The sequence below is a fragment of the Geotrypetes seraphini genome, chromosome 2 (genome assembly GCF_902459505.1).
Source record: "Geotrypetes seraphini chromosome 2, aGeoSer1.1, whole genome shotgun sequence".
Lineage (NCBI taxonomy): Eukaryota > Metazoa > Chordata > Amphibia > Gymnophiona > Dermophiidae > Geotrypetes > Geotrypetes seraphini.
In genome coordinates this window covers 254,480,281-254,508,086 of record NC_047085.1, presented here as the reverse complement: position 1 = coordinate 254,508,086, position 27,806 = coordinate 254,480,281, and the positions used below count along the sequence as shown (strand labels likewise).

Here is a 27,806-nt window from a genome sequence, read left to right as displayed (position 1 = left end):
AGCTGCCACCTGGTCCTCGGTTCATACTTTCACCTTTCATTATTGTCTGGATGTTTTCTCCATACGGGATGGCCATTTTGGCCGGAGAGTATTACAAAATTTATTCTCCTAATTTGCCAACGCTCACACCATCCCATTCTGGTTAGCTTGGAGGTCACCCATATGTGAGAATAGGCTGCCTGCTTGTCCTGAGATAAAGCACAATTACTTACCGTAACAGTTGTTATCCAGGGACAGCAGGCAGCTATTCTCACAACCCACCCACCTCCTTCGGTTGGATTCTCTGCTAACTATCTGAACTGAGGAGACGTGCGCCCTGCATCAGGTGGGATGGTAGTCGTAAACTTTCTAAAGTTCTTCAAGCAAGTCTTCTTGTGAAGCTGTCCGCATCCGGACTCCATGGATGAGGTCACCCATATGTTGAGAATAGCTGCCTGCTGTCCCTGGATAACACCTGTTATGGTAAGTAACTGTGCTTTTTCTACTAGCCATACCTCTTTCTATGCACCCTAGCATCGTTCTAGCTTTCGCCGTCAACTTTTCAACCTGTTTGGCCATCTTAAGATCATCACATACAATCACACTCAAGTCCTGCAATTCTGTTGTGCATAAGTTCTTCACCTTCTAAACCAGGGGTCTCAAAGTTCCTCCTTGAGGGCTGCAATCCAGTCGGCTTTTCAGGATTTCCCCAATGAATATGCATGAGATCTATGTGCATGCACTGCTTTCAATGCATACTCATTGGGGAAATCCTGAAAACCCAACTGGATTGCGGCCCTCAAGGAGGGACTTTGAGATCCCTGCTCTAAACTGTACTGTTCCTTTGGGCTTTTGCAGCCCAAATGTATGACCTTGCATTTCTTAGCATTAAATTTTATCTGCCAAATTTCAGACCATTCTTCAAGCTTTGCCAGGTCTTTCTTCATGTATTCACACCATCCGGGATGTCCGCTCTATTGCAGATTTTTGTATTATCCACAAAGAGGCAAATCTTACCTGACAGCCCTTAAGCAGTATCGCTTATAAAAATGTTGGAAAGAACACGCCCAAGAACAGAACCTTGAGACACACCATTGGTATCATCCCTTTCCTGAGAACAATCTCCATTCACCACTACCCTCTGTCATCTTCCACTTGACCAGTTTCTAACCCAGTCTGTCGCTTTGCAGCCCATCCTGAGGGCACTTCATTTATTTATTAGACGTCTGTGTAGAACATTGTCAAAGACTTTTCTAAAATCTAAATACACCACATCTAGTGCACTCCCTCTATCCAATTCTCTGGTCACCCAGTCAGAGAAACTGATCAGATTTGTCTGACAAGACCTACCTCTAGTGAATCCATGTTGCCTCTGGTCCTGTAATCCTCCGGATTCCAGAAACTTGACCATTCTCTGTTTTAAAAATGTTTCCATTAATTTGCTTACCACCGAAATCAGACTTACCACCCTGTATTTCCCTACTTCTTCCTTACTTCCATTTTTATGGAGAGGGACCACATCCTCCCTTCTCCAGTCCTCAGTTACCACTCCCGACTCTAGAGACTCGTTGAAATGGTCAGTCAGTGGAGCTACCAGAACTTCCCTAAGCTCCTTCAGCATCCTCGGATGTACACTATTTGGTCCCATCGCGTTGTCTACCTTTATTTTAGCTAGCTCCTCACAAACATAACCCTCTGAAAGTCGTTCAGGGTCTATTACTCCTCCATCCCTATTCACATTTGTCTTCTGCGGTCCCTCTCTCTGCGCTTCAGCCATGGTCACAGAACAGAAATATTTGTTAAGCAATTTGGTCTTTTCTTTATCAGCTTCTACATATTCCTCCCCTTCTCACAATGCCACTTTTGCACTTCTTCCTAACATTGATATATCTAAAAAAAAGTCTTCTCCCCCTCCCTGTTTTACCATGTCTGCTATTTTTTCTTCCATTTGTATCTTTGCGTTTCTAACTACTCGACCAGCCTCTCTTAACCTGTATTCCACTTTCTGTGATCTTATATAGTTTATGAAAGCTAATCTCTCATTCCTTACCTTTTCAGCTTCTATTTTTGAGAACCAAAGCAGCCTTCTGTTATGTCCCTTCCAGATTCCATATGCTGGGTGTTCAATACCAACCCGCAGTCTGGATATTGCAAAAATCTACAACTTTTCTGAGCTCATGCTCCACTCCCCTTAGCTTGAGAACTGGTAACCAAATCCAGTTTCACTTTCTACAAGCAGTCCATGCAGAAGTTCTTGCAGTTGTTCTGCTTCTATTTTTTATTTTTTCACTTAAAGTTTGTTTCTCAGTGGATTCAGTGCCTTGAGACCCCTTCACAGTGGTCCCCTGTCAGAGGAAAGGATGCAAACCAATGGTGCCAGACTGCAGCTTCACAGAGAAGCTCTGGTGGATCTGTGGAGCCAGCCTGCTGTGTGCCACCATTTATAGATTTGGCGTCCCTTCCCCTGGGAGTCTGCTGGCTGGCAACCTTGTCACAGGTTTCAAGTGCAGGCTTTATGCATCTGGAACGAGACCCACCTAGGTTTCAAGGCGCAGGCTGCCTTTCCCGCCCCCAACCGCGTGGATGAAGATCTGTGGGGGCAGAGGTCATAGTCGGTGTCCGGCTGGATGGCAGTCCGAAGATCTTCCACTCGGTCATTTGGAGAAGTTTCTGAGGCAGAAAGCCCTTTCTCTCCACTTAGCTGCTGTTAAAATCACTGACAGGCATGGCACTGCAGAGACTGCGAGTACCTCCATTATTTCCTATGGGAACTTCGGGGGTTGCTTGTAAAACGATTTAAAAGTTTTTCAGTTTCTGAAGGTAGGGTTCAGGTCCCCACCTCCTCAGACCCTAAATCACAATTTTTTTTATTGTTGGAGTTTGTTTATTTTTGCCGTTTTTGGTGCAAATTTGTGGCGGCCATCTTGGATTTTAAAATCGATCTTTTTTTGTAACCTTTATTTCTGCCTCAAAATTGATTTGGACGTCCCCAGCCCCTAATTATGTTGTGGACATTGATCTGGCTGATGCCTTTGCTGAGACTGTTCTTCTCGACCAGCCTGAATGTCCAGACATGGTGGTGCTGATCCTTCTTCAATTTGCAGCAGGCTGCTGTCCGCCTCTTTACAGCTCCACTTGAATTTTCCATAAGAACAAAAGAATAGCCTTACTGGGTCAGACCAATGGTCCATCAAGCCCAGTAGCCCGTTCTCATTGTGGCCAATCCAAGTTACTAATACCTGGCCAAAACCCAAGGTGTAGCACTATTCCAATGCCCCTACAGTAGATTTCTTTTGCGATGTTACTCCCGGCATCACCTCAAATTTGATCACGTTATGATCACTGTTTCCCAGCATACCTAACACAGTTAATTCCTGTACTATGTCTTGCATTTCACTAAGGACCAAATCTAAACTAGCACCCCTTCTTGTCCATTACAGGACCAGTTGCTCCAAGAAACAGTCATTTATGACATCTAGGAATTTTACCTCCCTAGCTCTCCCCAATGTTATATTTAACCAGTCAAATATTGGGGTAATTGAAATCACACATTATTATAGTGTCGTCCATTTCTCCAGCTTTCCTAATCTCCATTATTATAGTGTTGCCCATTTCTCCAGCTTTCCTAATCTCTGAAAACAACTTCCAATTCTCTGGCTTCGGTCCTGGGCCATTCTCCTGTGCCTTTTTCCATTCAGTCCACAGCAACTTAGTATGATTTCAGAATAATGTGTTCCACAGAAAGCTCTTTCCGATCTGCCAAAGCTATGTCTTCACTTTATCACCTGAATCTTGATTTTTGGCAGGTCTGACCAGCCTGAGGTAGATTTTGCCGTGGCGCAGGTTTTCCAGTGCACAGCCCTCCCTAGTGATGGTGGAGTGAAGTTTCAGGACTCTCGGATCTCAGGGTGGATTTTACGTTACAAACTTTTTTTTTTATCTAGCATCCTCAGATAGCCAGGTGGCAGCATCCACTTCCTTTATAGCGCATGTCTGTCATTCTGTCCTGTGTGATGCATCTTCTGTGGAGGTGCATGCCTGTCCTCCGCTGGTGCTATTTGTTTTGGCTGCAGTGCCAGGCGCCCTTTATGATCTCATTTGAGTTCTGAGTACATTCTCTGCTGGTGCAGTGTCTGAGTGCCGAAGTCCTTGGATCTCTCTTTAGATGAGGTTTCTGCCTCGATCACCTTCAGCGGCCATCTTTATAAGAACCAGATTCTTGTTGGTATAGGTCTGGCTGACCTCTACTAAGGTGTTGCTCTCTGTGATCCAGTTTCGCTGGATGTCGGGAGGAGATTGTCGTCCTCTTTGTTCCTCCCACAGGAGTCGTCAGGAATACTCAGGTTTTTCCTCCTAGAAACATGCCCACATTACCACGTTTCCAATTCTAGGTGTCCTCAGATTCCTGTGCAGTGACTCTGCCTCACAAAAATAAAAGAGAGAAGAAAGTGCCAATGTTGCCTGGGTTCGGGCGTGGCTTCCTCCCTCGTAGGCTGTCTTCTACAGTTTTGTCAGGAGTGGGCTCAACTTCATCGGACACTTATTAGTCCCTCTTTGCCCACCTCCGGCTTGGTTTCTGGACTGTAGCAAGTCGACCGCAACAGAGTCTGCGATATTCTGGAATATCTCTTAGTCTTGATACTTCTTCATGCCAGAAAGGCTCAGAAGATTGGAGAAATATTTTGAATCTACAATTGTTCACCCACTTATTGCGAATCCCGTTTTTCTGAATGGACAATGGAGTATACGGTGCTAGCTGTCTCCAGGGGAGTTTCTAGTGTCCTTGGATCTCACAGAGGTTTTCCTCCATGCTTCCATCTACCCAAAGCATCTCAGATTTCTGCATTTCCATGTTCTGTAACAGCATTTCAAATTTGCAGCTCTGCCTCTTGGGCCTCGCGATGGCTCCTGCATTTTCGGCTTTCCACTTGCAGGAGTTACAAGTCCACCCTTCCTGGGATAGCGGGTGATATGAGCTCCATTTTGGGGGCAGTAGTGTCCGCTGCAGGCGTTGGCAAGTTCAGGAAGAGACGCTTAACATCCTCCCAATCCTTAGAGTTTCTGGGGCTTCTCTTTGTCTCAAGACAGTTATGTGTTCCTTCTCAAGGACAGTGGACAGAACCTCCATCAACAGATCATAATTCTTTTGGACAGTCTGGCTCTCTTGGCCTGGTTTTGTCTGCAGGTTCTGGGGTCTCAGACATCCTCCTTGGAGACGCTCCCCAGTGCCGGAGCACCCATGCACCCTTGACGGGAGTCCCTCCTGTCTTGGTGATCTCTGCTGAGTTTCTCCCTTCAGATGCAATTCTCCTGGTCGGAGCCAGATAGCAGCAATTTGAGCTGGTGTCTTCAGGGGCTGGCTCTCAGCTAGGGCTGGCTTCTTCGGTTTTGTGAGTGGATGATTCTTATGAAAGATTCTAGCTTGTTATGTTGCTGGCTCACTGCGGGGTTTGCTTCATTCTGGGGCAGTGGACTCCTGATCCGCAACCTTAATTGACCAATTGTCTGGAGCTTCGGCAGAAAGACTAGCGGTGCAATTTTCTTCGACGCCACAGCAGTGGCATATGTACATCATGAGGGAGCTCTAGTGTTCTTGCTCTCTCTTGGGCCAGAAAGATCGGCAGAGTTCCACTGGGAGGAAGTGCATCTTTCTCTGTGACCCATGGGGCTGGAGTTGACAATACTCTGGCAGTCTTCTTCGGCCAATAGTTCCTGGTCACAAGATCTTACAAGAGCTGGGGGTTTGCCCCAGAGGATCTTGTTGGCTTCAGCCGGGCGTCTTTTCGGTCAATGACTTACGAGAAAGCTGGGGCTTGATGCCTTGGTTTGGCCCCAGCTCATGAGTGCCTGAATGATGATCCCTCTGTGGCCTCTGGTTGGTCGGGTCATCCACCGGACAGTGAAGCATCCTGGCTTGGTGTCTCTAGTGGCCCTGGATTGACCTCAGCACCCATAGTATGCGGTTCTCATACATCTTCAGCAGGATGAGAAGCTTCAGTTCTCATTTCATTGATATCTTCTGTCAGGGAACACTGTCCATTGGGTCAGGGACCATGGCATTTGGGTCTTGCGGCATGGCTTTTGAGCACTCAGCCTTGATGATGCACAGTTATTTGGAGGTAGTTATCTCGACTCCTTTGCATTCGAAGTAACCCTCTCCTATGGCTGCTTCTGCCAAAGCCTGGAAGGCGTTCCCACAGTAGGGTGTTAGGAATTAGGTTGAGCCTGAGAAGGGTCCTAGTTAGATAGTCCTGGCTTCCTTCAAGAGGGCTTAGACAAGATTCTGGCAGTAACCTTCCTGCGAATTCCAGTTTCAGGTCTTTCATGTTTTCAAGCACGCAGAGGCGCTGGTTTATTTACTGCTCTTCTAGATGTCTTCAGATGTGCTTCGTTTGCGTTTTCCTTTCCCTTTGTGGAATCTTACCATCGTTTTGCAGGGTCTTGGTGAGGCCCCTTTTAAACCACTATAAGATGAATTTCTTCTGGACCTAATTATCAAGACGTTAGAGGAGGGGCAGGACCGCAGCAGAGGAAACAGCTCAAAGCACTGCAACCGCGATCTTCAGCTGCAGGCTGAAGCTATAAGGTAAAGAGGTGCAGCGAAATAGTTGTTCGATGTTGGTATGGATGAACAAGAGATCCAAATTTATAATAATATGGACCCAGGGCTAGGTGCATAAGCTTATCAAAATCTGCATTGTTCCTTTTGTATTTCCCTAGACCCCAGTGAATCAGTATGTCAGTAGCCCATTTGCACCATTCATTTATGTTAAAAGGCATAGGGCCCACTTTTTCCACTATTCTTTCAATGTCACTGTCTTTCATATGTCCCTGCAGTACTACTGTTACTGGAGCTGTGTCACTTATAGGGGTACTATTGGTATTGCTCTGGCCTGGTAATGAATTTTCCTCACTTTCGTTTGTCGGTTCTTCTTCCTGTTCTACATCTGTAGCTAGTTTACCTTTTCTCTGGCCTGCTACAAAAACAGTGTTCTGTTTCTCTATAAACTGACTACATGAATTATATGGTGATGGTGGCACAGGTGCAGACGGCAGAATCTGTGAGGAGACAGCATTAACCTGTCCCTGTGAGGCACATTTTGACTTTAAATACTTTAATTCTGCCTTGGCCTCTTCTAATTGTTCATTTACAGTTAAAAAGGAATTTGTGGCTTGAACAATTTGGGTTCTTAGCATGGATATATTAATTTGTGCCTCATCTAAGTCTTTGGACAGCTGATGGCGCTGAGTGTTCAAGTCAGTGTTTTCTTGTCTTATGCTAATAAGTCCTCTACAGAGGAATGAAAAGGCATTTGCGTTTATCTGTTTTCTTTCTAAACTCCTGAGAATGAGAAACCATTTGTTTCTGAATATCGTGCCATGTGTGTTCTGGAAAATTACCCTCATATGGACCCCCTTTCTTGTCAAAATATTTGTGTACAATATCTGTGAGTTCTTGAAAATCAAAAGGGTTCATATTTGAGGCTGCAGAAGTCTGCCTTGGTTCGTGGGCCTTGCTCATATATTTCATGAGAGAGAATGGGTTTCTAAATGTCCCTGTCTGTGTGTAGCCTTTGAGATTGAAATGCTCCCACTTATGAAGGAGGGAGACTTTAGTTAATAGGTAGAAAATCGAGGTAAAGCGTGTTAGGCAAGAGTCATTGGCATAAATAATACACTTATGCCTACACTTGCCCCCACTGGTTACTACCTGAAATTTACAGGCAGAAGTTTAGCAGGATAAAATATAGAAGAGCAGAGGTGTCAGCTGCCAGTTCCAGTCCAGTGTGCACTGGGCCTTTCACCAGGGCAGAGACTGACAAGAAATAGAATTAAAAGCACAAGGTATAAAAGTAAAAGTTATTAGTACAGATGTGGCGTGTCTTAATTGAGTGACTGTTTTCACTTTGAACCCTGCTTTTCTTCAGAGCAGCTCAAATATTCTTACATGCAACACCCTAGCAAGCATATAATAGCAAATCATACAATGCAAACTGGCACATGTAAACTACAAAGACTTTTGATAGTAAAATCTCACCAAATATAAAACCCAAAATATTACTGAAACTTTTCACAATTGTGTCATCCAGTCTAAAACAATTTAAGGGTTCCAAAAGGACTTTTGATTTCTATCTCTCTCTGTCTATCAATCAAAAATAGAAATAAAATCTCACCAAGTATAAAACCCCACAATATTACTGGAACTTTTCAACAGTGTGTCTATCAATCAAAAATAGAAATAAAATCTCACCAAGTATAAAACCCCACAATATTACTGGAACTTTTCAACAGTGTGTCATCCAGCCTAATGTATAATCAATCTAAGGGTTTCCCAAGGGCTTTTGATTCTATCTCACTCTTATACATAAAAAAATTTATACTTACCCAAATCATCAGGAAGGACCGAGACAAAGCCCCCAAAATGTCAGTTTCAGTTAGTAGCCCCCCCAATGTATGGTGGTAGGGGTTAAGTGAAATGCGCACTGACAGACGCCAGGTCCCAGGTTCAGTTCCCTCACAGATGACTCACCAGGAAGTAGAATAAACGAGCACAGCCAGAGGTGATTGCAAAAGAATATATTATAGAAATAGTCTTACAGAAAAGCAATATTCTGAAGCATTACAATTAAGTAGAGAGCATTACACTTAAGCAGAGAGCAAAGCAGTTTCTGCCTTACAGAGTCCAGAAAGAAGCTTGCAGTTCTAGGGAGAGCCAGAGAAAGAAAGAAAGAAAGAACCAGAGAGCCCAGAGATAGATAGATAGATTGATAGCTCGATAGAAAAAGAGATAGATTGATAGAGAAGAGAGCAGGCTTTTATACCTTGGAATCTTATTCTGAATAAAGAAATTATTGTATCTCCCAGTATCTTTCTGTTTAGAATTTGTAAACTGTTTGAAACAATGGTTAATTTAATTGCTAAGGAGGGTGTGATACTTGCAAGCATGGTGATGGGATTAGCCTCTGGCTTCTTTGTCCCATTCAAGCAGGCCATTGTCCTAAGCACCCTCTTAATCAGACATTAACACCTTTTAGCTAGTCATGATTCAATCAGGGCAACTTAAAACATATCAGGGATACTTAACACAGTCTCCCTGCCTTACAGAGTCTATCTGCATTCCCATGCCAGAGTTAAATTGATATAATTTCCCATAGGCCTTCGCTGACATAAGTAATAGCTAGGCTGACAGACACCATCCAAGTATCCACGCATTCATCTCCAGGATGCGTGCTTCTCTTCCTTCTCCCTTGACAGGGAGAATACCATCTGCGCACCTGACTGCTTCGCCTTCTCTCCAAGAGCCACAAAGTCACTTTTAATATGTTTGCAGAGGTATCTGGCAGTATTAGTAGTGCCAATGTGGATGAGCAGCGTCGGATAATAGTCATCAGGCCTGATGAGTCTTGGCAATCTTTCTGCACCATCTTGGATTTGGCACCAGACAGGCAATATATCTTCCAGGATATCATGTCAGGTCTGCAGATGGATGCTTCTGTACCCTGCAGAAGAGAATCGCCTACCACCACTACCTTACGCCTCCTAATGGTCATGGATTTTTGGGATTTCAAGCTTTGGTCCTTTCTCTCGCTGAGATGCTCTCATCTCCTCTAGTTCCAGGGCAGTATACTGGTTCTTCCGTTCAAGAGCGGGTGGAGTCACAGTACCAATTTTGTAGGGTTCCATAATCTGAGTCCACCTGTCTTCCCTCACCACAGCCTCTTCTTCCCCACTGCTGGAAATCTTTGATGCCTCATGAACCATTTCATCGATTTACCTCTCATTCTCACGGATGCTTCTCAGTCTAGCCACCTCCTCTGTTTCAAGTTTTCTTTATTTTTGATTATACCATTTATCAGATGGGTATCTAAATTGTTTACAATAAAATGAGAATTTAAAAATAAAATGTCAAAATAAAAGAAATATTATATCCTAAGTTAAAAAGTACGGGGGCATAATCACACTGACCTACATGAGACGAGGGAGAAATAGGGAAAGGTAAGATTGTAAATACATCGAGATAAAAAAAAAAGATAAAGGAAGGTAAGTGGAAAAGAGAAATACATTAGGGTAGGGCTCGCTTCAAAAGTTCCTTTACTTCCTTCATAAGGGATTAAAGCTGAAGACAGCTGGCACATGGAACCACTCCCTCTGCCTGGGTAACATTTTCTGTCTGCACAGACACAAGCTGTAACCTAAGCAGCAACTTTGGTGACACGATGTTTCCCAGCCATACTGTGGTTGCAGAAGTACTTACACCTGGAAGAAAATAGAGAGAGCAGAAAAATCCTACCAAAGCAATGCCCTGTTCCTGGTTGGCTGAAGAGCCAAAAAAGCTCCATCTTGGGGTGGATGGGAAGAAATTAACCTGAAGGGTCACCTGTGAAGTCTGATCTCTAAGAGAGTCTTCAAAGTTCCCATCCTGAAGAAGCAAGCACTTCTATGCGAATGGTATATAGAAACCAGAAAATATATGTAGCACTCTACATTTGATGCTTTTGATAACATTCTCACATTTCAGCAGTCTCTGTTGCTATGCACAGATGGGCATGGTTTTGAATTTTGGATCTAGATGCCAACGTTCAGGACTAGCTCTCCAACATATTCTATATAGGAGGCAACCTCATTGGAAATGGTATAGAAAAACAATATAGAAAATCAAAGCAAACACTGACTGCTTGACAACTCTATCCTCTACCAAGTCAACACAGTCAGAAACATCAACATCAAGATATCCCAGTTCTATGTACTGTTCTAAATGGAAGTATAACCAACCTTCTACATCAACCTGCTCAACAAATCAGAGGTGTCTTAGATAGCAGAAGACTCAATCCAAATAACAGTAGTCTTTTTGACTCCCTAATAGGAGAGCATTACCAGTATATCTCTCATGCTTCCTCAGACTCTACACATAGGAGGTTGAATCATCCATTTTTACCATCAATGGACCCTCATAACTAGAGCTCATTAGGTCCTCCAAGTGGTGAGTCAGTACTATACCCTTCATTTACAGCAAAAATCTCCAAATCATCCTCCAAAAGTCTCTCTTTTGAACTCCCTTCAACAGGCTTTTCACCAAGAGCTCTCGGCTCTCCTCCAACTAAATGCCATAGAGTAAGTTCTGCTGCAGGAGAGGGGCTTGAGGGTTCTACTCCAAATATTTCCTGATACTGAAAAAGACTGAAGGTCTCTGTCCAATTGTGGACAACAAATATTTAATGAAGGAGGCATTTTGTGTGGTCTCTCTGGAAACCCTCTTACCATTACTAGGGAAGAACTGGCTCTGCTCTCTAGACCCCAAGAAAGCATACACGCATATGCCCATCTAACTTGCCTACAGGAAATTTCTTTGCTTTTGAATGTGTATATGTGTCAGCTCCAAGAGTATTCACAAAATACTTGCTAGTATTAGCTGCAACCCTGTGCTTGTGCAGGTTTCATGTTCCCTTACTTAGACAACTGGTTAATCAAGGCCTCATCATCGTAACATGCTCACCAAGCCATCAGTTCCACGGTTTGTCTATTGGAACTTATGGGATTTGCAGTCAACTACCAGAAATCGCATTTTCAACCCACTCAACCCTTAGAATTCATTGGAGCTTTCTTAGACACAACTCAAGCTCGAACCTTTCTATTGCAACAGAGACTTGACACTTTGATTCACATCTGTTGAAAGGTTTCCTCTCTCCAATGCATCACTGCACGCCAAATGTTGCATCTCCTAGGCTACATGGCATCTACAGTTCATGTGTCTCCATTTGCCTGGCTACATCTCAGGGATCCTCAGTGAACTCTCTTGACCCAATGGTCGAGCACTTTCCCAACAGATACAAGTAACCTCAGACCTTCATCAGTCCCTCCAGTGGTTAATACTACCAACCAGTCTTTCAAGAGACCTTCTTTTCCAGACTTGACCACATCAGAAATTCCAATATTGGATGCCTCCATGCTGAGTTGGGGCACTCAGCTCGGCGGCCTCCAAACCCAAGGAAGCTGGATTCCTCATAAGTAAACTCTCCACGTCAATCTCTGCGCCTTCCAGTATCACCTCCAAAACCACTTAGTCCTCATTTGCACATACAATCAAGTCCCCATGTTCTAATTGAACAAACAAGAAGGCATAGGGTCTCACCCACTCTGTCAAGAAGTCATACAGATAGAGACCTGAGCAAATGCTCATAACATATTCCTCAAAGCAGTTTACCTAGCAGGAAAATAGGATATATTAACAGATTCCTTCAATCTCATGAGTGGTTACTCAACTTGACCATTTTACATCATATATTCTCATATTGTGGGACCCCATAATTAGACCTGTTTGCTTCTCCCCCAAAAACCACAAACTTCTGCTCTTCTGTTCCAGACTCTACACTCCTAATCTTGTGGAGTCGGACGCCTTCTTCCTCAACTGGCAGGACAATTTTTTTAGTGCTTTCCCTCCAATTCCTCTAGTTGTGAAGGCTCTATGTAAATCACTAAGAACAGGCTGCCATAATTTTCATATCACCTTGGTGGCCACTTCAACCATGGTTCCCTCTCCTCCTACAACTCAGCATATAGGAACCTATCGCACTTCAAATCTTTCCAACATTGCTGACACAGAATGAGGGTTCTCTCCTCCATCCCAATATATGTTTGTTAGCACTCACAGTATGGTATCTCCGACCAAGTAGATGCTTTCGCACTATCTGCACCAGTATCAGCCATCATAGAAGCTTCCAGGAAACTTTCCACGCAGTGTTGCTACCGTTTAAGTCTGAATCATTTCACACACTGGTGTCACTGACTATCATCACTTCCGGATACATGTCCTCTGTCATCAGTCCTTGACCATCTCCTACACCTACCCAACTCTGGTCTTAAAACCACTTTTCAAACCTCCTCCAGTTGCTTGGGATCTTAATTTTATACTTTCAACTTTAATGAAACCTCCCTTTGAACTGCTTGTGTCTTCATCTCTCAAACATCTCACCTGGAAAGTAGTTTTCTTAATCTGTATCATATCTGCAGTCAGTGAACTTCAAGCACTTGTGTCAGATTGTCTTTATACAATATTGTACCACAATAGGATAGGTAGTTCTTCACATACATCACACGTTTCTCCAAAACGTTATCTCGGAATTTCATTTGAATCAGTCTATAGTTCTACCTGTCTTCTTTCCAAAAATGCATTCTCACCCTGAAGAGGCTGCACTCCACACATTGGACCGTAAACATTCTACCTGAGACAAACCAGGCCTCACAGAACTTCCACTTAAACTGTTCTGTCATTCGATCCTAACAAACTTGGAGCTCCTGTCACCAAGAGAACTATCTTCACATGACTGGCGGCTGTATCACATTTTGGCAGGTCATATCACAGCACATAAAGTTAGAGCCGCAACCTCAGTAGCTTCCATTGAGGTCATCTGTGTACTAGCCACTTGGACCTCAATTCATACCTTCATATCCCACTACTGTTTAGAGAATCATTCCAGATGGGATAGTTGGTTCAGCCAAGCAGTTCTACAAAATGTATTCTATACTTAAATACCAACTTCCATCCAACCCTTTTGTTTTTGCCAGGTTCATGGTAGTTGTCAATAACCTCTTCTCAGAGCCATGACCCTGGCAGCTTGGGAGTTCCACATGTGAGAATATAATGCCTGCTTGACCTCGAAAAAAGCATAGTTACTCACCTGTAGCAGGTATTCTCTGAAGACAGCAGGCATATATTCTCACAGCCCTCCTACCTCCCCTAGTTGGCTTTCTAGTTTTGTTACTGAACTGATGATCCTGCGAACCAACAACTAGTGGGAAGGCACCAGCACACACATGTTGTGAGTGGTGTTAAAGTTTTAAAGTGACAGTGCACTTTTTGACGCTGCGTGCTAGCTTCCATGGGTGACATCACCCACACGTGAGAATATATGCCTGCTGTCCTTAGAGAACATCTGATACAGGTAAGTAACTATGCTAAATACATGGTACAGTGTAATTAGGTGATGCCTATACACAGTCTTGTCAGCATGCTTGCTTGTACATGTATATTGGATTGTACAATTTTATGAGTGTATGTGGAAAATGCTTTATAAAATAAAGACTGCGTATGTCCAAATTCTGGAGAGTACTGCAACCTGTAGCTCTTGCCAATGAATTACTACTATAATAACTAAGCTAGCTAAAGAGGAAAGGTGGTTAAAAATAAAAGTTGGAGATACCTCAGAGGTAGTTAAGAGCAGTCATGGTACTGCATTTATAATAGGGGCTTGTTCCTGTTGAGTTAAAAGCTCAAGAGTGAAAAAAACTGAAGAGTCAGAATGTAGGACATCTGCTTTCCCAAAAATACCAGATTGTTCCTGTTAAACATTTCCTTCTTATTTCTGGTATTTTTGGAAACATGAATTTTTCTATCCCGCTTTTGCATAATGTTTTCTTTCCTTCATCTATTTGTTCTGTTACAGGATCTAATTCTTCCCTCAACACCTCGCTGCCTTCACCTGGTGCCTGGCCCTACAGTGCCTCTGACAACTCATTCACCAATGTTCATAGCACTTCAGGTATATGGGTATTTCCATTTTGAGCCTCTGAACAAGAATTCTAGCATATTGAGTACACTGATAATTCAGTCTCTTTTCCCTTTATAATTTGTTGGGGTGTTCCTTCCTATTTCTTATTGCCACGGAGGAGGCACACAGAGAGAAAGTCCCCAGGGCTGGCCAGAGGTAGCTTGGCTGAATCGCTGCCAGAAAGACAAGCAAGTTGTAAGAACCTCAAGTGAGAGAGAGGTAGGCAGGGAGAGATGCCAGAACTGTAAAGGGGGAAGGAGACAGAGAGCGGGAGGGGGGAAGAGAGAGACCCAACCAGGCAGACAGATACCAGATTCAGAGAGAGAGGAAGGGTCAGAGTGAAAGATACTGGGGAGGGGGATGATGCGTGCTTAGGGATGGAGGTAAGGAGAATGGGATGGGAAAAGAGAGGGAGGAGAACTTGCATATAGAGGGAAGAGAGGAAAGGGAAAGTGATCCTGGATGGATGGAGGGGGAAGATGCTCATGTATGGATGCAGGGGAAAGGAAGAGATGGGAAGAGAAGATGCTCATGGTGGAAGGGAAGGTTGTGATAGGGTATAGTTCCTGTTCCAGGCCAGTGGAGGGAGCCTGAACCATTGGAAGAAAGAGCTAATCTGCATACCATCCTGCAAGGGCTACTGGGAGCTGTCTGCTCACCCTGAGGGGACAGTGGGGCTGTAAAGGACAGGTCCCAAGCAGAGAGCAAAGAAAACCAAGCGCTCCTTCGGGAGCTGGGCGACCCTCAGGAGGAGGAATGCTGGTATCGGCCTAACTCCCTGTCACCAAGAGAACTATCTCCACATGGCTGGTGGACTGTATCACTTTTTGCTATGCTTGGGCTGGACTGCCGTTGGCAGGTCATGTCACAACATATAAAGTTAGTGTGAAATAAAGACTGGAATGAAGACCTATCTTCAGTGTTGTGAGTTGAGAACTGCCTGACAGAGCCCCTTTTCGGTCCGTTTTGAGGGGCAAAAGTGGCTTCACAATGTCTACTGAGCCTGAATTGATTTGGAACAACTTGATTAAGCTTGACAGGCTGTAAAAAAGGAGGGGATTTTTTTATTTTGACAATTTATTCTTTTTATTTTACTAGCAGCCATTCCACATACTCATTTAACCCATGAGAGCTAAACAATTCCAAGTGAAATATCCAGTATTGTTCTCATGATAGGAACTGAGACAAATTGTCACCATTGAATGTACATAGAAGGAATTTGTTCAATGATACACCATCTCAATTGGGAGAAACTGTGATTGAATTCAATGTAGTGAACCACCATAGCAGCTGTATATTTGAGTGTTTAAACAGCTGCAATGTTCAATTAGTCTTGTTCTGACAGAACGTGAAGTACAACCTACATATCACAACTTACATGGGCAAGTAATTACATAAATTACAAAGGTAGATGAGCAAGATATGTCAGCTTTTAATTTTATAATCTTTTTATCCCAGGACAAGCAGGCCTATATTCTCACTGATGGGTGACCTCGGTACGGACCATTTTAAGAACTTAGAAAGTTCTTGAATCCCTACCGCGAGTGCCTACCCGCCCGCCGTAGGTGCGCGGTCCGTCAGTTATTTAGTTTCCGCGGAGCTAGTCAGTTGTTCTTTGTGCTTGTTCGTTAATCGCTGCCTTTTCGCTCGCACGTTATACATTTAAATTGAATTTTGATAGGAATTTTTCTTATCTTCTTTTCTTTCTTTTCTTTTGTTTAAAAAAAATAAATAAATTTTTTTTTACTTTTTTGCTTTCGTGAACTTGGCCCGGCGGGGCCTTTTACCAATCTCAAGTCTCTGCTTTTGATTTGGCTGATATAGAAATTGGGGACAAGTTACACACAATGTAACAAGAGTGAAAAGGTGCATATATCAGATAGAAAAAATCACTCTATGGACCTGTTCAAAGAGTAAAGTTGATTGAATGATGTAACACAGTTCACCAAAACTTGCTCAGAATCAAGGAGGGGAAAACTGGGGCGAGCCCCAGAAAAACCACCTCACAGCCCAATCATCGCATGAAGGGTAAACGGTATCATTATATCATTCCATGTATGCTTGTATGTTGAAAAAATGAGCACTATAATGATTAGATAGTTTTTAAGTCCAAGAACTAAGCAAACTTAACTTGTACAAGTTAAGTTTGCTTAGTTCTTGGACTTAAAAACTATCTAATCATTATAGTGCTCATTTTTTCAACATACAAGCATACATGGAATGATATAATGATACCGTTTACCCTTCATGCGATGATTGGGCTGTGAGGTGGTTTTTCTGGGGCTCGCCCCAGTTTTCCCCTCCTTGATTCTGAGCAAGTTTTGGTGAACTGTGTTACATCATTCAATCAACTTTACTCTTTGAACAGGTCCATAGTTTGATTTGGCTGAGGCTGTTTTTTCCTCGATGTCCCGACCATCGACGGAATTCAAAAAGTGTGAACGCTGCGTTTGTCCGATTTCGTTGACGGATCCGCATCGTTGGTGCCTTCAGTGCCTCGGGCCGGATCATCGGGTGGAGACTTGCGCACGCTGTTCCACTTTACAGAAAGAACATTGAAAAATCGTTGACTTCAGCAACAATTGTTATTCAATACCGGCATGGAAGGCGATTCTGCATTGGCCCGGGTAGCGGAGGCTACGCCGAAGTCATCGTCTCAGCATTCAACATCGCAAGATTCTCCGTTAGTGTCAGTGAGTAAGCCGGCTAAGAAGCCTTCCCCTTCCTTTTCAGGGTCTCAGGTCACTAGTGCAGTGAGTTAAATTCTGCCGACCTCGAGACATGCTAAGAAGCGCTCCGCTCCAATAGAGGTGAGTGCCTCGTCATCGGCCTCCTCATCTCAGTAGCGTAGAGCGGCACCGAAGGTACCGGTAAAGAAACAAGTGGTACCGGTGCAGTCTGGAATCCCTCTGGATAAAGATTCCCAGACACAATGGAGCTGACACAAAGATTGGCATTTACTTCGACCGCCAGGACAAATGGAAGAAACAGACGTGGAAATGATAGAGGAAATTAAACACGAATGTAAGACAGGTAATGTCATAATCTTGGGGGATTTCAATTTTCCTGGAATAGACTGGAACCTGGGAATTTCAAATTGTGGCAAGGAGGCAATGTTCATGGAAGTGCTAGGGGACTGCTTTCTGGAACAATTGGTGGGAGAGCCGACAAGAGGAAACGTCACCTTGGACTTGGTCCTAAACGGCATTACGGGGCCAGCAAAGGAAGTAGAAGTCACGGTCCCGCTGGGGACAAGCGATCACAACATGATCAACTTCAGACTCGATGTCGGGAAGGGGAAAAGTACCAAAACCTCAACCACAACTTTAAACTTCAAAAGGGGAAGATATGATAGCATGAGAGCCATGGTGAAACAACGGATCAAGAAAAAAATGGGCAAAGTCAAAACGGTAGAACAGGCATGGTCCCTTCTGAAAAATACTATCACGGAAGCACAAAGCCTCTACATTCCGAAGATATCCAAAGCAAAGAAAACCAAAGGCAAAAGAGAGGCGGCGTGGCTTACTAAAGAGGTGAAGGAAGCCATAAAAGAAAAGGACTCCTTCAAAGCATGGAAATGCACGAAAACAATCGAAACTTGGAACAAACACAAGGGTGATCAGAAGAAGTGTCACAGGGCGGTGAGGGATGCCAAAAAGGACTATGAGGAGAAAATAGCGCAGGAGGCCAAAAACTTCAAGCCCTTCTTCAAGTACATGAAAGGGAGAAAACCCGCAAATGAGGCGGTGGGACCGCTGGATGACCAGGGAAGGAAAGGGTACATCAAGGAAGACAAACAAATCGCAGACAGACTAAATTAATTCTTTGTGTCTGTCTTTACAAAGGAAGACACTGCAACAATTCCAGAAGCAGTGAAAGTGTTCAAAGGAGTAACAGAGGATAGCCTTACCACAGTAGACGTGGACTTGGACCAGATATACCGCCAGATCGACAAACTCAAAAGCGACAAATCCCCTGGACCGGATGGAATTCATCCGAGAGTCTTGAAAGAGCTAAAAGTGGATATCGGAGAACTATTCCAAAAACTTGCCAATCTGTCAATCAAAACAGGGCAGATATCAGATGACTGGAAGATAGCAAACGTCACGCTGATATTCAAAAAAGGATCAAGAGGAGTACCGGGCAACTATAGACTTGTGAGTCTCACGTCGGTCCCTGGGAAGATGGTTGAGGCGCTGATCAAGGATAGCATAACCCGGCACCTAGACACACACGACCTGATGAAAGCCAGCCAACATGGATTCAGGAAAGGGAAGTCATGCTTGACGAACCTACTTCAATTTTTTGAGACAGTGAACAGACAAATTGATAATGGAGAACCGGTGGATATTATATACTTGGATTTTCAGAAAGCGTTCAACAAAGTTCCATATGTAAGACTCCTCAGGAAACTGCAGGGCCATGGAATAGAAGGAGATATAGTAAGATGGATAGGCAAATGGCTGGAGAACAGAAGGCAGAGAGTGGGCATAAATGGGAAGTTCTCAGACTGGGAAAATGTGACTAGCGGTGTGCCCCAGGGCTCGGTACTTGGGCCCATCTTATTTAATATCTTCATCAGTGACCTAGAGGATGGAACATCCAGTGAGATCATCAAGTTTGCAGATGACACAAAGCTATGCCGGGCCATCAAATCGCAGAAGGACAGTGAAGAACTCCAGAGTGACTTGAGCCGATTGGAGAATTGGGCAGATAAATGGCAGATGAAGTTTAATGTAGAAAAATGCAAAGTGATGAACTTAGGCAGAAAAAATAAAGAACACAAGTATAGTATGTCAGGTGCAACTCTGGGAAAATCTGAACAGGAAAAGGACCTGGGAGTATTAATCGATAGGACACTGAAGCCGTCGGTGCAATGTGCGGCGGCAGCGAAGAACGTGAATAGAATGCTAGGCATGATAAAGAAGGGAATCACAAGTAGATCGGAGAAAGTCATAATGCCGCTTTATAGAGCGATGATCAGACCACACTTCGAATACTGCGTCCAGCATTGGTCTCCATACCTAAAGAAGGATATACTGCTAGAGAGGGTGCAGAGACGAGCAACAAAGCTGGTGAAAGGTATGGAGAACCTGGATTATGAGGAAAGACTTAAGAGACTGGGGTTGTTCTCCCTTGAGAAAAGGAGACTACGAGGGGATATGATCGAGACATTCAAAATACTGAAAGGAATCGACAAGATAGAGCAGAAAAAAACGTTATTTACAATGTCCAATGTGGCACGGACAAGAGGACATGGGCTGAAGCTAAGTGGGGACAAGTTCAAGACAAATATCAGGAAGTTCTGCTTCACACAACGAGTGGTGGATACCTGGAATGCTCTCCCAGAAGAGGTAATTGCGGAATCCACCATTCTAGGATTTAAGGGTAAGTTAGATGTACATCTCCTTATGAGTGGCATGAAGTGACATGGGTAGGGGTAGGCTAGATGCACTTCTCTTTACGAGAAGCTTGGAGCGATATGGGGACCAAAACTATGCCAGGGTACACCTGGCGGGGCCTCCGCATGTGCAGATCGCCAGACTTGATGGACCTAGGGTCTGTTCCGGAGATGGCGCTTCTTATGTCTCTCGAAGATACAATTGCTTCGTTGGTTAAAGAGCAGTTAAGGGAGCAGTTACAATTTCTGCTTCTTGTTATGTCAACACTGGCGCCTCTGGTGCCGGTCTGGTCTGAGCCCATGATATCGGCATCGACTTTGACGAGGTCGTCTAGATCGGCGTCATCGATGCGGGCAGCTTTCCATACTCCGACACCGTCAAAGAAGGATTCCTCGGTACCAAGTAGGATCTCTTCTGGCGCGATGTCGGATTCGGCTCGACATCGATCAGCGGTGTCACCGGAGTCAGTGTCGATGTCTCTCAAATCAGGCAAGTCTGTTAGAAAGACTAAACATGTTGAACCCTCGACACCGGTTTCTTCTGTTCCTCAGATGAAAGATTCTGATTTCTGGGAGGATTCTGAGGAGCCTATTTTATCAGCAGAGGAGGCTTTCTCGGATGAGGATGATTCCTCTAAGGTTCCTATTTCAAAACCTGAGCAGACAATTTTGAGGTAGATGTCAGAGGCACTTTCTATTGCCCTCAAATCTGATTCTAAGAAGTCTAAAGCGTTTTTAGATGCTTTAGATTTTGATCAGCCACCAAAGGAGTTTCTCAAACTTCCCTACATGACATATTTAGGGAGACTTATTATAAAAATTTAGAAACTCCATTAACTGTTCCAGGAGCACCCAGAAAGTTGGATTCTCTTTACAGTGTAGTAGCTCTTCCTGGATTTGACAAACCACAATTGCCTCATGAGTCTTTACTGGTTGAGTCTACTCTTAAGAAATCTTCAGGGGCCAGTGTGTATGCTTCTGTCCTTCCTGGCAGAGAGGGCAAAACTATGGATCATTTTGGCAAACGTTTATTCCAGAATTCTACGCTTGCTAATAGATCTGGTAATTATGCTTTTCATTTTTCATTTTATCTTAAGCATTTGATTCAACAGGTATCTGCTTTTCAAAAGTATTTACCTGACCGAAAACATTCTATTTTTCAACAACATATTGCTTCTTTATTGCAATTAAGGAAATTCTTGGTCCGCTCAGTTTGACACATTTGAGTTTACTTTCAGGGCTACTGCCATGTCTGTTGCTATGAGATGGTTGGCTTGGCTTCATGTGTCTGAATTAGATGTCAATCATCAGGATCGCTTGGCCAATGCTCCTTATTTGGGAGGTGAGCTTTTTTGGGAGTCTTTGGATTCCACAATTCAGAAGCTTTCAGCACATGAGACCAGGTGGGACACATTAATCAAGAACAAGAAAAAACCTCCACCTTCTCGTCCTTACAGGCCTCAGTCTACATATCAACTTAGATTTGCTGCAAGACCTCTTCAGCAAACTCAATCTCAACTTCGGAGGCCGAGACAACCTCAGCAACAGCAGCCTCGTCAGCAAAAACAACCAGCTGCTACGCCTAAACCTCAGCAGCCCTTTTGACCTGTTTCTTCGGAATATAGCCAATCTTCCAATTTATCATCCGTTACCTCGGCCCATAGGGGGTCGTCTTCAGTGGTTCATCAAGCGTTGGGAACTCATCACTACAGATCATTGGGTTCTCACCATCATTTGTCAGGGCTACAATCTTCATTTCCAGACTCTTCCTCCAGATTGTCCTCCAAAAGAGTCTACTTTGGACCCTGCACAGTCCTCTGTTCTTCTTCAAGAAGGTCAATCCCTTCTTCTGTTAAATGCCATAGAAGAAGTTCCTCTCGACCAACAGGGGAAGGGGTTTTATTCCCGTTACTTCTTGGTTCCCAAGAAGACAGGGGGACTCAGACCCATACTAGATCTCAGAGCTCTCAACAACTTCCTGGTCAAAGAAAAATTCAGGATGTTGTCGTTAGCTCTCCTATATCCTCAACTCGATCTCAACGATTGGCTATGCTCCCTAGATCTCAAAGAAGCCTACACGCATATACCTATGCATCCGGCCTCCCAGAGGTATCTTCGGTTTCAGATTTATCAACATCATTACCAGTACAAGGTTCTTCCATTCAGGTTGGCTTCCTCTCCCCGAGTCTTCACAAAATTCCTGATTGTGGTAGCAGCTTGCCTTCGGTTGCACAGTCTCCAGATTTTTCCTTATCTGGACGATTGGTTGATAAAGGAGATTTCAGCTCAAAGAGTGGCTCAGGCGTCAACTCAAACCGTCTCTTTTCTTCAGCTTCTGGGATTCGAGACAACTTTCCCAAATCTCATCTCATTCCAACACAACGTCTTCATTGGAGCGATTCTGGACACTGTGTTGATGAGGGCATTTCTTCCACCAGATCGGCTTCAGAACCTCATCCGTCTTTGTCAGCAGTTGTTTCTTCTTCAGACCATTTCTGCCAGACACATGATGGTTCTTCTAGGTCATAAGGCTTCCATGGTTCAGGTCACACCTCTGGCCAGGCTCCATCTGCGTACTCCTCAATGGACTCTAGCGTCTCAGTGGTCTCAAGCAAGGGATTGTCTCTCGAAATGCATATTAGTTCAGTCGTCTCTTCTGCAGTCTCTTCATTGGTGGATGAAATCCTCCAATCTTTCCAGAGGTCTTCTTTTTCATTTGCCACCTCATCAGAAAATCATTACCACAGATGCCTCCCCTTATGCTTGGGGGGCACATATGGACAATTTACAAACTCAGGGTTTTTGGACGGCCTAAGAGAGAAAATTTCACATCAATTTTCTGGAACTCAGAGCAATGTTTTATGCCCTCAAGGCTTTTCAGCATCTCCTCTTTCCTCAGGTTCTACTTCTTTTCACAGACAATCAAGTAGCGATGTATTACATCAACAAACAGGGAGGCACAGGGTCCTTCCTGTTGTGTCAGGAGGCTCAAAGGATTTGGGCCTGGGCGACAGCTCGCAATCTGTTTCTCAGGGAGGTATACATTCAGGGCGAGAAGAATTCTCTAGTAGACAATCTCAGCAGAATTCTTCAACCTCACGAATGGACTCTCGATGCTGTCACTCTCCAATTCGTCTTTGCTCAATGGGGCACTCCACAAGTGGACTTGTTTGCAGCTCCTCACAATCATCAGTTGCCCCAGTTTTGCTCCAGACTTTACTCTCCTCTCCGTCTGGCCGCAGATGCATTTCAACTGGACGGGTCGGTTTCTTTATGCTTTCCCTCCACTTCCTCTCATGTTGAGAACGCTGTTCAAACTCAAGCAGGAGTCAGCCACCATGATTCTCATTGCTCCACGGTGGCCCAGACAACATTGGTTTTCCCTTCTTCTACAACTCAGTTCCAGGGAACCCATACCACTTCCAGTGTTTCCTTCTCTGCTCCCGCAGAATCAGCAGTCCCTTCTACATCCCAATCTGCATTCTCTGCACCTGACAGCTTGGTTTCTCTCGGCTTGAGCTCTTCTGATATTCCTCTCTCTCAGCCTGTTCATAATATTATTGATGCTTCTAGGAAGCCGATCACTTTACAATGCTATCAACAAAAGTGGACTCGGTTTTCTTCCTGGTGTTTACTTCATCATCATGATCCTTCTTCATTGGCAGTGGAGTCAGTGCTGGATTATCTTCTTTTTCTGTCAGATTCTGGTCTTAAATCTACATCCATTAGAGTTCATCTCAGTGCTATTACAGCTTATCATGCTCCAGTACAGGGTAAACCTCTTACTGCTCATCCTTTGGAATCCAGATTTATGAAGGGGCTTTTCAATGTGAAACCACCTCTCAAGCCTCCGCCTGTAGTCTGGGACCTTAATGTGGTTCTTTCCAGTTTGATGAAGCCTCCGTTTGAACCAATAAACACGGCTCATCTTAAATTTCTTACCTGGAAAGTAGATTTTCTTATTGCTCTCACCTCTGCCAGGAGGGACAGTGAGTTGCATGCACTGGTAGTGGATCCTCCTTTTACTGTTTTTCATCATGATAAGGTGGTTCTCTGTACTCATCCTAAGTTTCTTCCTAAAGTTGTCTCTGACTTTCATCTCAATCAATCTGTTGTTCTCCCAGTGTTTTTTCCAAAACCTCATTCTCTTCCTGGGGGACAAGCTTTGCATACTTTGGACTGTAAGCAGGCTTTGGCTTACTATCTGGAGTAGAGAATGACACGGTGAAAAAATTGGTCCCCGTCACCGCCCCGTCCCCGTCTCACCATCCTCTGCACCGCCCCGTCACCGTCATTCCCTTCACCTCCCCGTCACCGCCACTGCCACCCCATTCACCGCCCCGTCACCGCCACTGCAACCCCATTCACCGCCCCGTCACCGTCACCGCTGCATACATAAAAGCCTCAAACGGGTACGATTTTATATACTTTTCTAATATCTCCCCTATGTATCTGCCATTGCCCCCCCCTGTGTCCATATACCATCCCCATGGCATGTCCCCTTTTTGTCTCTGTCCCTATGCCCCATGCACATAATTTCCCCTCTTTCTGTTACCTTCCTGTGTCCAGATTTCCCCTATCTTCCTCTTCCATACCAGTGTGTCTCTTCTTTTCAACCCCATCTAGCTTTTTTCCCTCTTTCTTCCCCCCCCCTGCTTCTAGCATCTGGCTCACCTGCCTGTCCTTCCCTTTCTTTCCTGCTGTGGGTTTTTCTTTCCGTTTTCATCACCTTGGCCCAGAATCCTTTTCCCTTTCACTCCCTCCTTACAGTCTGAGCCGGGAACACGGGTGATCGCACGGTCCTCGCAGCCCCCACCCGCCTGCCCAATCGATCGTAGTGATTAGCCAGCTCTCTCCCTTCTCCTCACCTTAGTTTGCAGGCTTTCTTTTTCAGCGACCTGCACGCTTTCCCAAAGAGCCGCACACGCGCGGCTGCTCAGTGTTCAATCTTCTGCTCTGCTGCAACTTCCTGTTTCCGGTTGCGTCAGAGCAGAAGATCGAAACTGAGCAGCAGCGGCTCTTTGATAGCGTGCGGGTCGCCGAAAAAGAAAATCTACAAACTAAGGTGAGGAGAAGGGAGAGAGCTGGCTAAACACTAGAATCGATTGGGCAGGCGGGTGTGAGCTGCGGGGACCGCGCGATCCTTCATGCCTCACTGCGGGGACAAGACCCATTCACCGCCCCGCGGGCGGTGAATGGCCTTGTCCCCGTCGCCGCAGCGACTGCTAGTTTTCTTCCCCGTTTTCGGCGGTGACCCGCGGCTAAAATGCGGTGGCCGCGGGTAAACCGCCACCGTGTCATTCTCTAATCTGGAGCACACAAAGCTTCATAGAGTTTCTCCCCAACTTTTTCTTTCTTTTGATCCGAATAAGTTGGGACATCCTGTTTCTAAGAGTACAATTTCTAATTGGCTTGCCGCCTGTATTTCGTTCTGCTATGCTCAGACCGGACTGGCACTGGAGAGTCGTGTCACAGCACATAAAGTTCAAGCTATATCAGCTTCTGTTGCTTTTCTCAGATCTACTTCAATTGAGGAAATCTGCAAGGCTGCCACCTGGTCCTCAGTTCATACCTTCACTTCTCACTATTGTCTGGATGTTTTTTCCAGACAGGATGGGCACTTCGACCAATCTGTATTGCAAAATTTATTTTCTTAATGGTCAACCTTCCCACCGTCCCATTTTGTTAGCATGGAGGTCACCCATCATTGAGAATATAGGCCTGCTTGTCCTGGGATAAAGCACAGTTACTTACCGTAATAGGTGTTATCCAGGGACAACAGGCATATATTCTCACATCCCTCCCACCTCCCCGGGTTGGCTTCTTAACTGGCTTAACTTAACTGATGGACCGCGCGCCTCCGGCGGGCAGGAAGGCACTCGCGCATGCACGGTAGGGATTCAAGAACTTTCTAAGTTCTTAAAGTGGTCCGTACCGAGGGCTCCGTGGTGACGTCACCCATCAGTGAGAATATAGGCCTGCTGTCCCTGTTACGGTAACACATGTTACTTTAAGTAACTGTGCTTTCCTGTCCTTGTGCTGGAGCATTTGGCATCAGCTTCAGGAGACCCCAGAAAGGTCAAGGAGCTGATACATCCTTATCCTCCAATTTTAGACCCGTTTCCAGAATATGTCTACTCAGAAAACATTAGTATGTAAAAAAACTTGCAGCCAACCTACTTGCACCTTGTTTACACCCCTCTCAGTATGGTTTCAGTCCCCAGCATAGCACTGCATTACTTCATTAACCACCAATATCAAACAGATGCTCAGTAAAGGACATCAGTCAATTCTGCGATTTGACATATTAGCTGCATTCGATTCAGTTGATCACTAGCTCCTTCTAAATGGAACCATTCTTAATTTGTTCAGAGTTCCTCATAGAGAATACTGTGCCTGGAAAAGATGGCATCTCCTGAAGGTGGAAAGCAATATGTGGAGTACCTCAAGGGTCACCACTTTCACCTGTGCTTTTCAACAAGTTTATGAGTTTCCTGGGCAACCTCATCTTCTCAGATGGCGAATGAATGCTATCCTATGCAGATGACATTTTCCTCTTGATCCCATTCTACACAGATAATAAGGATCTTCCTAAAATAGTTTCCAAAAACATAGACAAAATTTACTGTTGGACTCTCATCAATAAACTACCACAAAAAACAAACTACTCTGGTTCCACTGTGAAACACAGTCTGTCCCTACAAGCCTGACCTTGCCCTCTGGTTCTTCACTAAAAGTTGAAAAAACTTCTAAAGCACTTGGAATCCTGTTGGACTCTACACTATCCTATGTGTAGGATAGTGAGAAAGTCAGGTATTTTCCCTCAATGATGATGATATACCACCAGGTAGCAGGGGGCGCTAAACAGAGAGAGAAGGAACTATGACCCCCAGGATGCAGCTTAGGCCTGAGCTATCTGAGAAGAGGTGGAAGAGCTGCTAAGTCACGGGGGCGGGACCTAGGCAAACATGAGTATATCTTTTCCAGTTTAGAATTAATTCAGGGAGGTCCCAGAGTGAGAGGAGGCTTCTAAATCTAGAGGTTGATACAAACCTCAAGAAACAGACTTCCCAGGAAAGTTCCATGAGAAAAGGAGTCCCTGAGAGAGGTCACGTGCTGATACATAGCTCTGGAAACAGACTAATACTTATCCCAGGACAAGCAGGCAGGTATTCTCACATATGGGTGACATCCTCCGACGGAGCCTGGATGCGGATGCCTCACAAGCAGACTTGCTTGAAGAAACTCGAAGTTTTGAGTTGCCCACACCGCGCATGCGCGAGTGCCTTCCCACCCAGCACAGGGCGCGTCTCCTCAGTTCTTAGTTTTCCGCGGAGCTGAGAAGTCCGTCTTTGACTCTCTGCGTTCAACTTCGTTCACTTTTTCCCTTCTCTTAACCGCGGTTGGTGTTTTTTTTCTTCACGAATCACTGTTTTATTTTGTTTCTTTTCATTTAGCTCCAAAAAAAAAAAATTTGTCGTCTTCCGTTCGTTTTCTGGGACAGGCCGTTCGGCTGCAGCCCGCAAACTTCGACTATGCGGCGGCTATTTTTCTGCCTATGTCCCAGCCTGCTACATGCTTTAAGAGGTATAGCAAGTGTCAGCGTGCAATCTCCATGAATTTTATTATCTCAACTACCATGTTTTCCTGAAAATAAGACTGTCTTATATTCTTTTGGGGCCCAAAAAAGGCACTAGGTCTTATTTTCGGGTAGGGCTTATTTTTTTCATGTACACTATCATCTCTCCCTTCCTCTCCTTCATCACAGTTCTTCCTCTTTGCTTTCCCCCACGTGTGTAACATAGTAACATAACATAGTAGATGACGGCAGATAAAGACCTGAATGGTCCATCCAGTCTGCCCAACCTGATTCAATTTAA

At 44.6% G+C, this 27,806-nt stretch overlaps 1 protein-coding gene across 2 annotated transcripts in view; it reads left to right on the top strand.

Annotated features, from left to right (window-relative positions):
* The window catches only part of TNRC6B (trinucleotide repeat containing adaptor 6B), a 712,161-nt gene that overhangs the window by 608,235 nt on the left and 76,120 nt on the right, over positions 1–27,806 (top strand). For both annotated transcript variants that reach the window (XM_033929420.1, XM_033929419.1), the window contains one exon: positions 14,421–14,516. In XM_033929420.1, the coding sequence (XP_033785311.1) occupies positions 14,421–14,516 (96 nt within the window). The remainder of the gene's footprint in view (positions 1–14,420; positions 14,517–27,806) is intronic.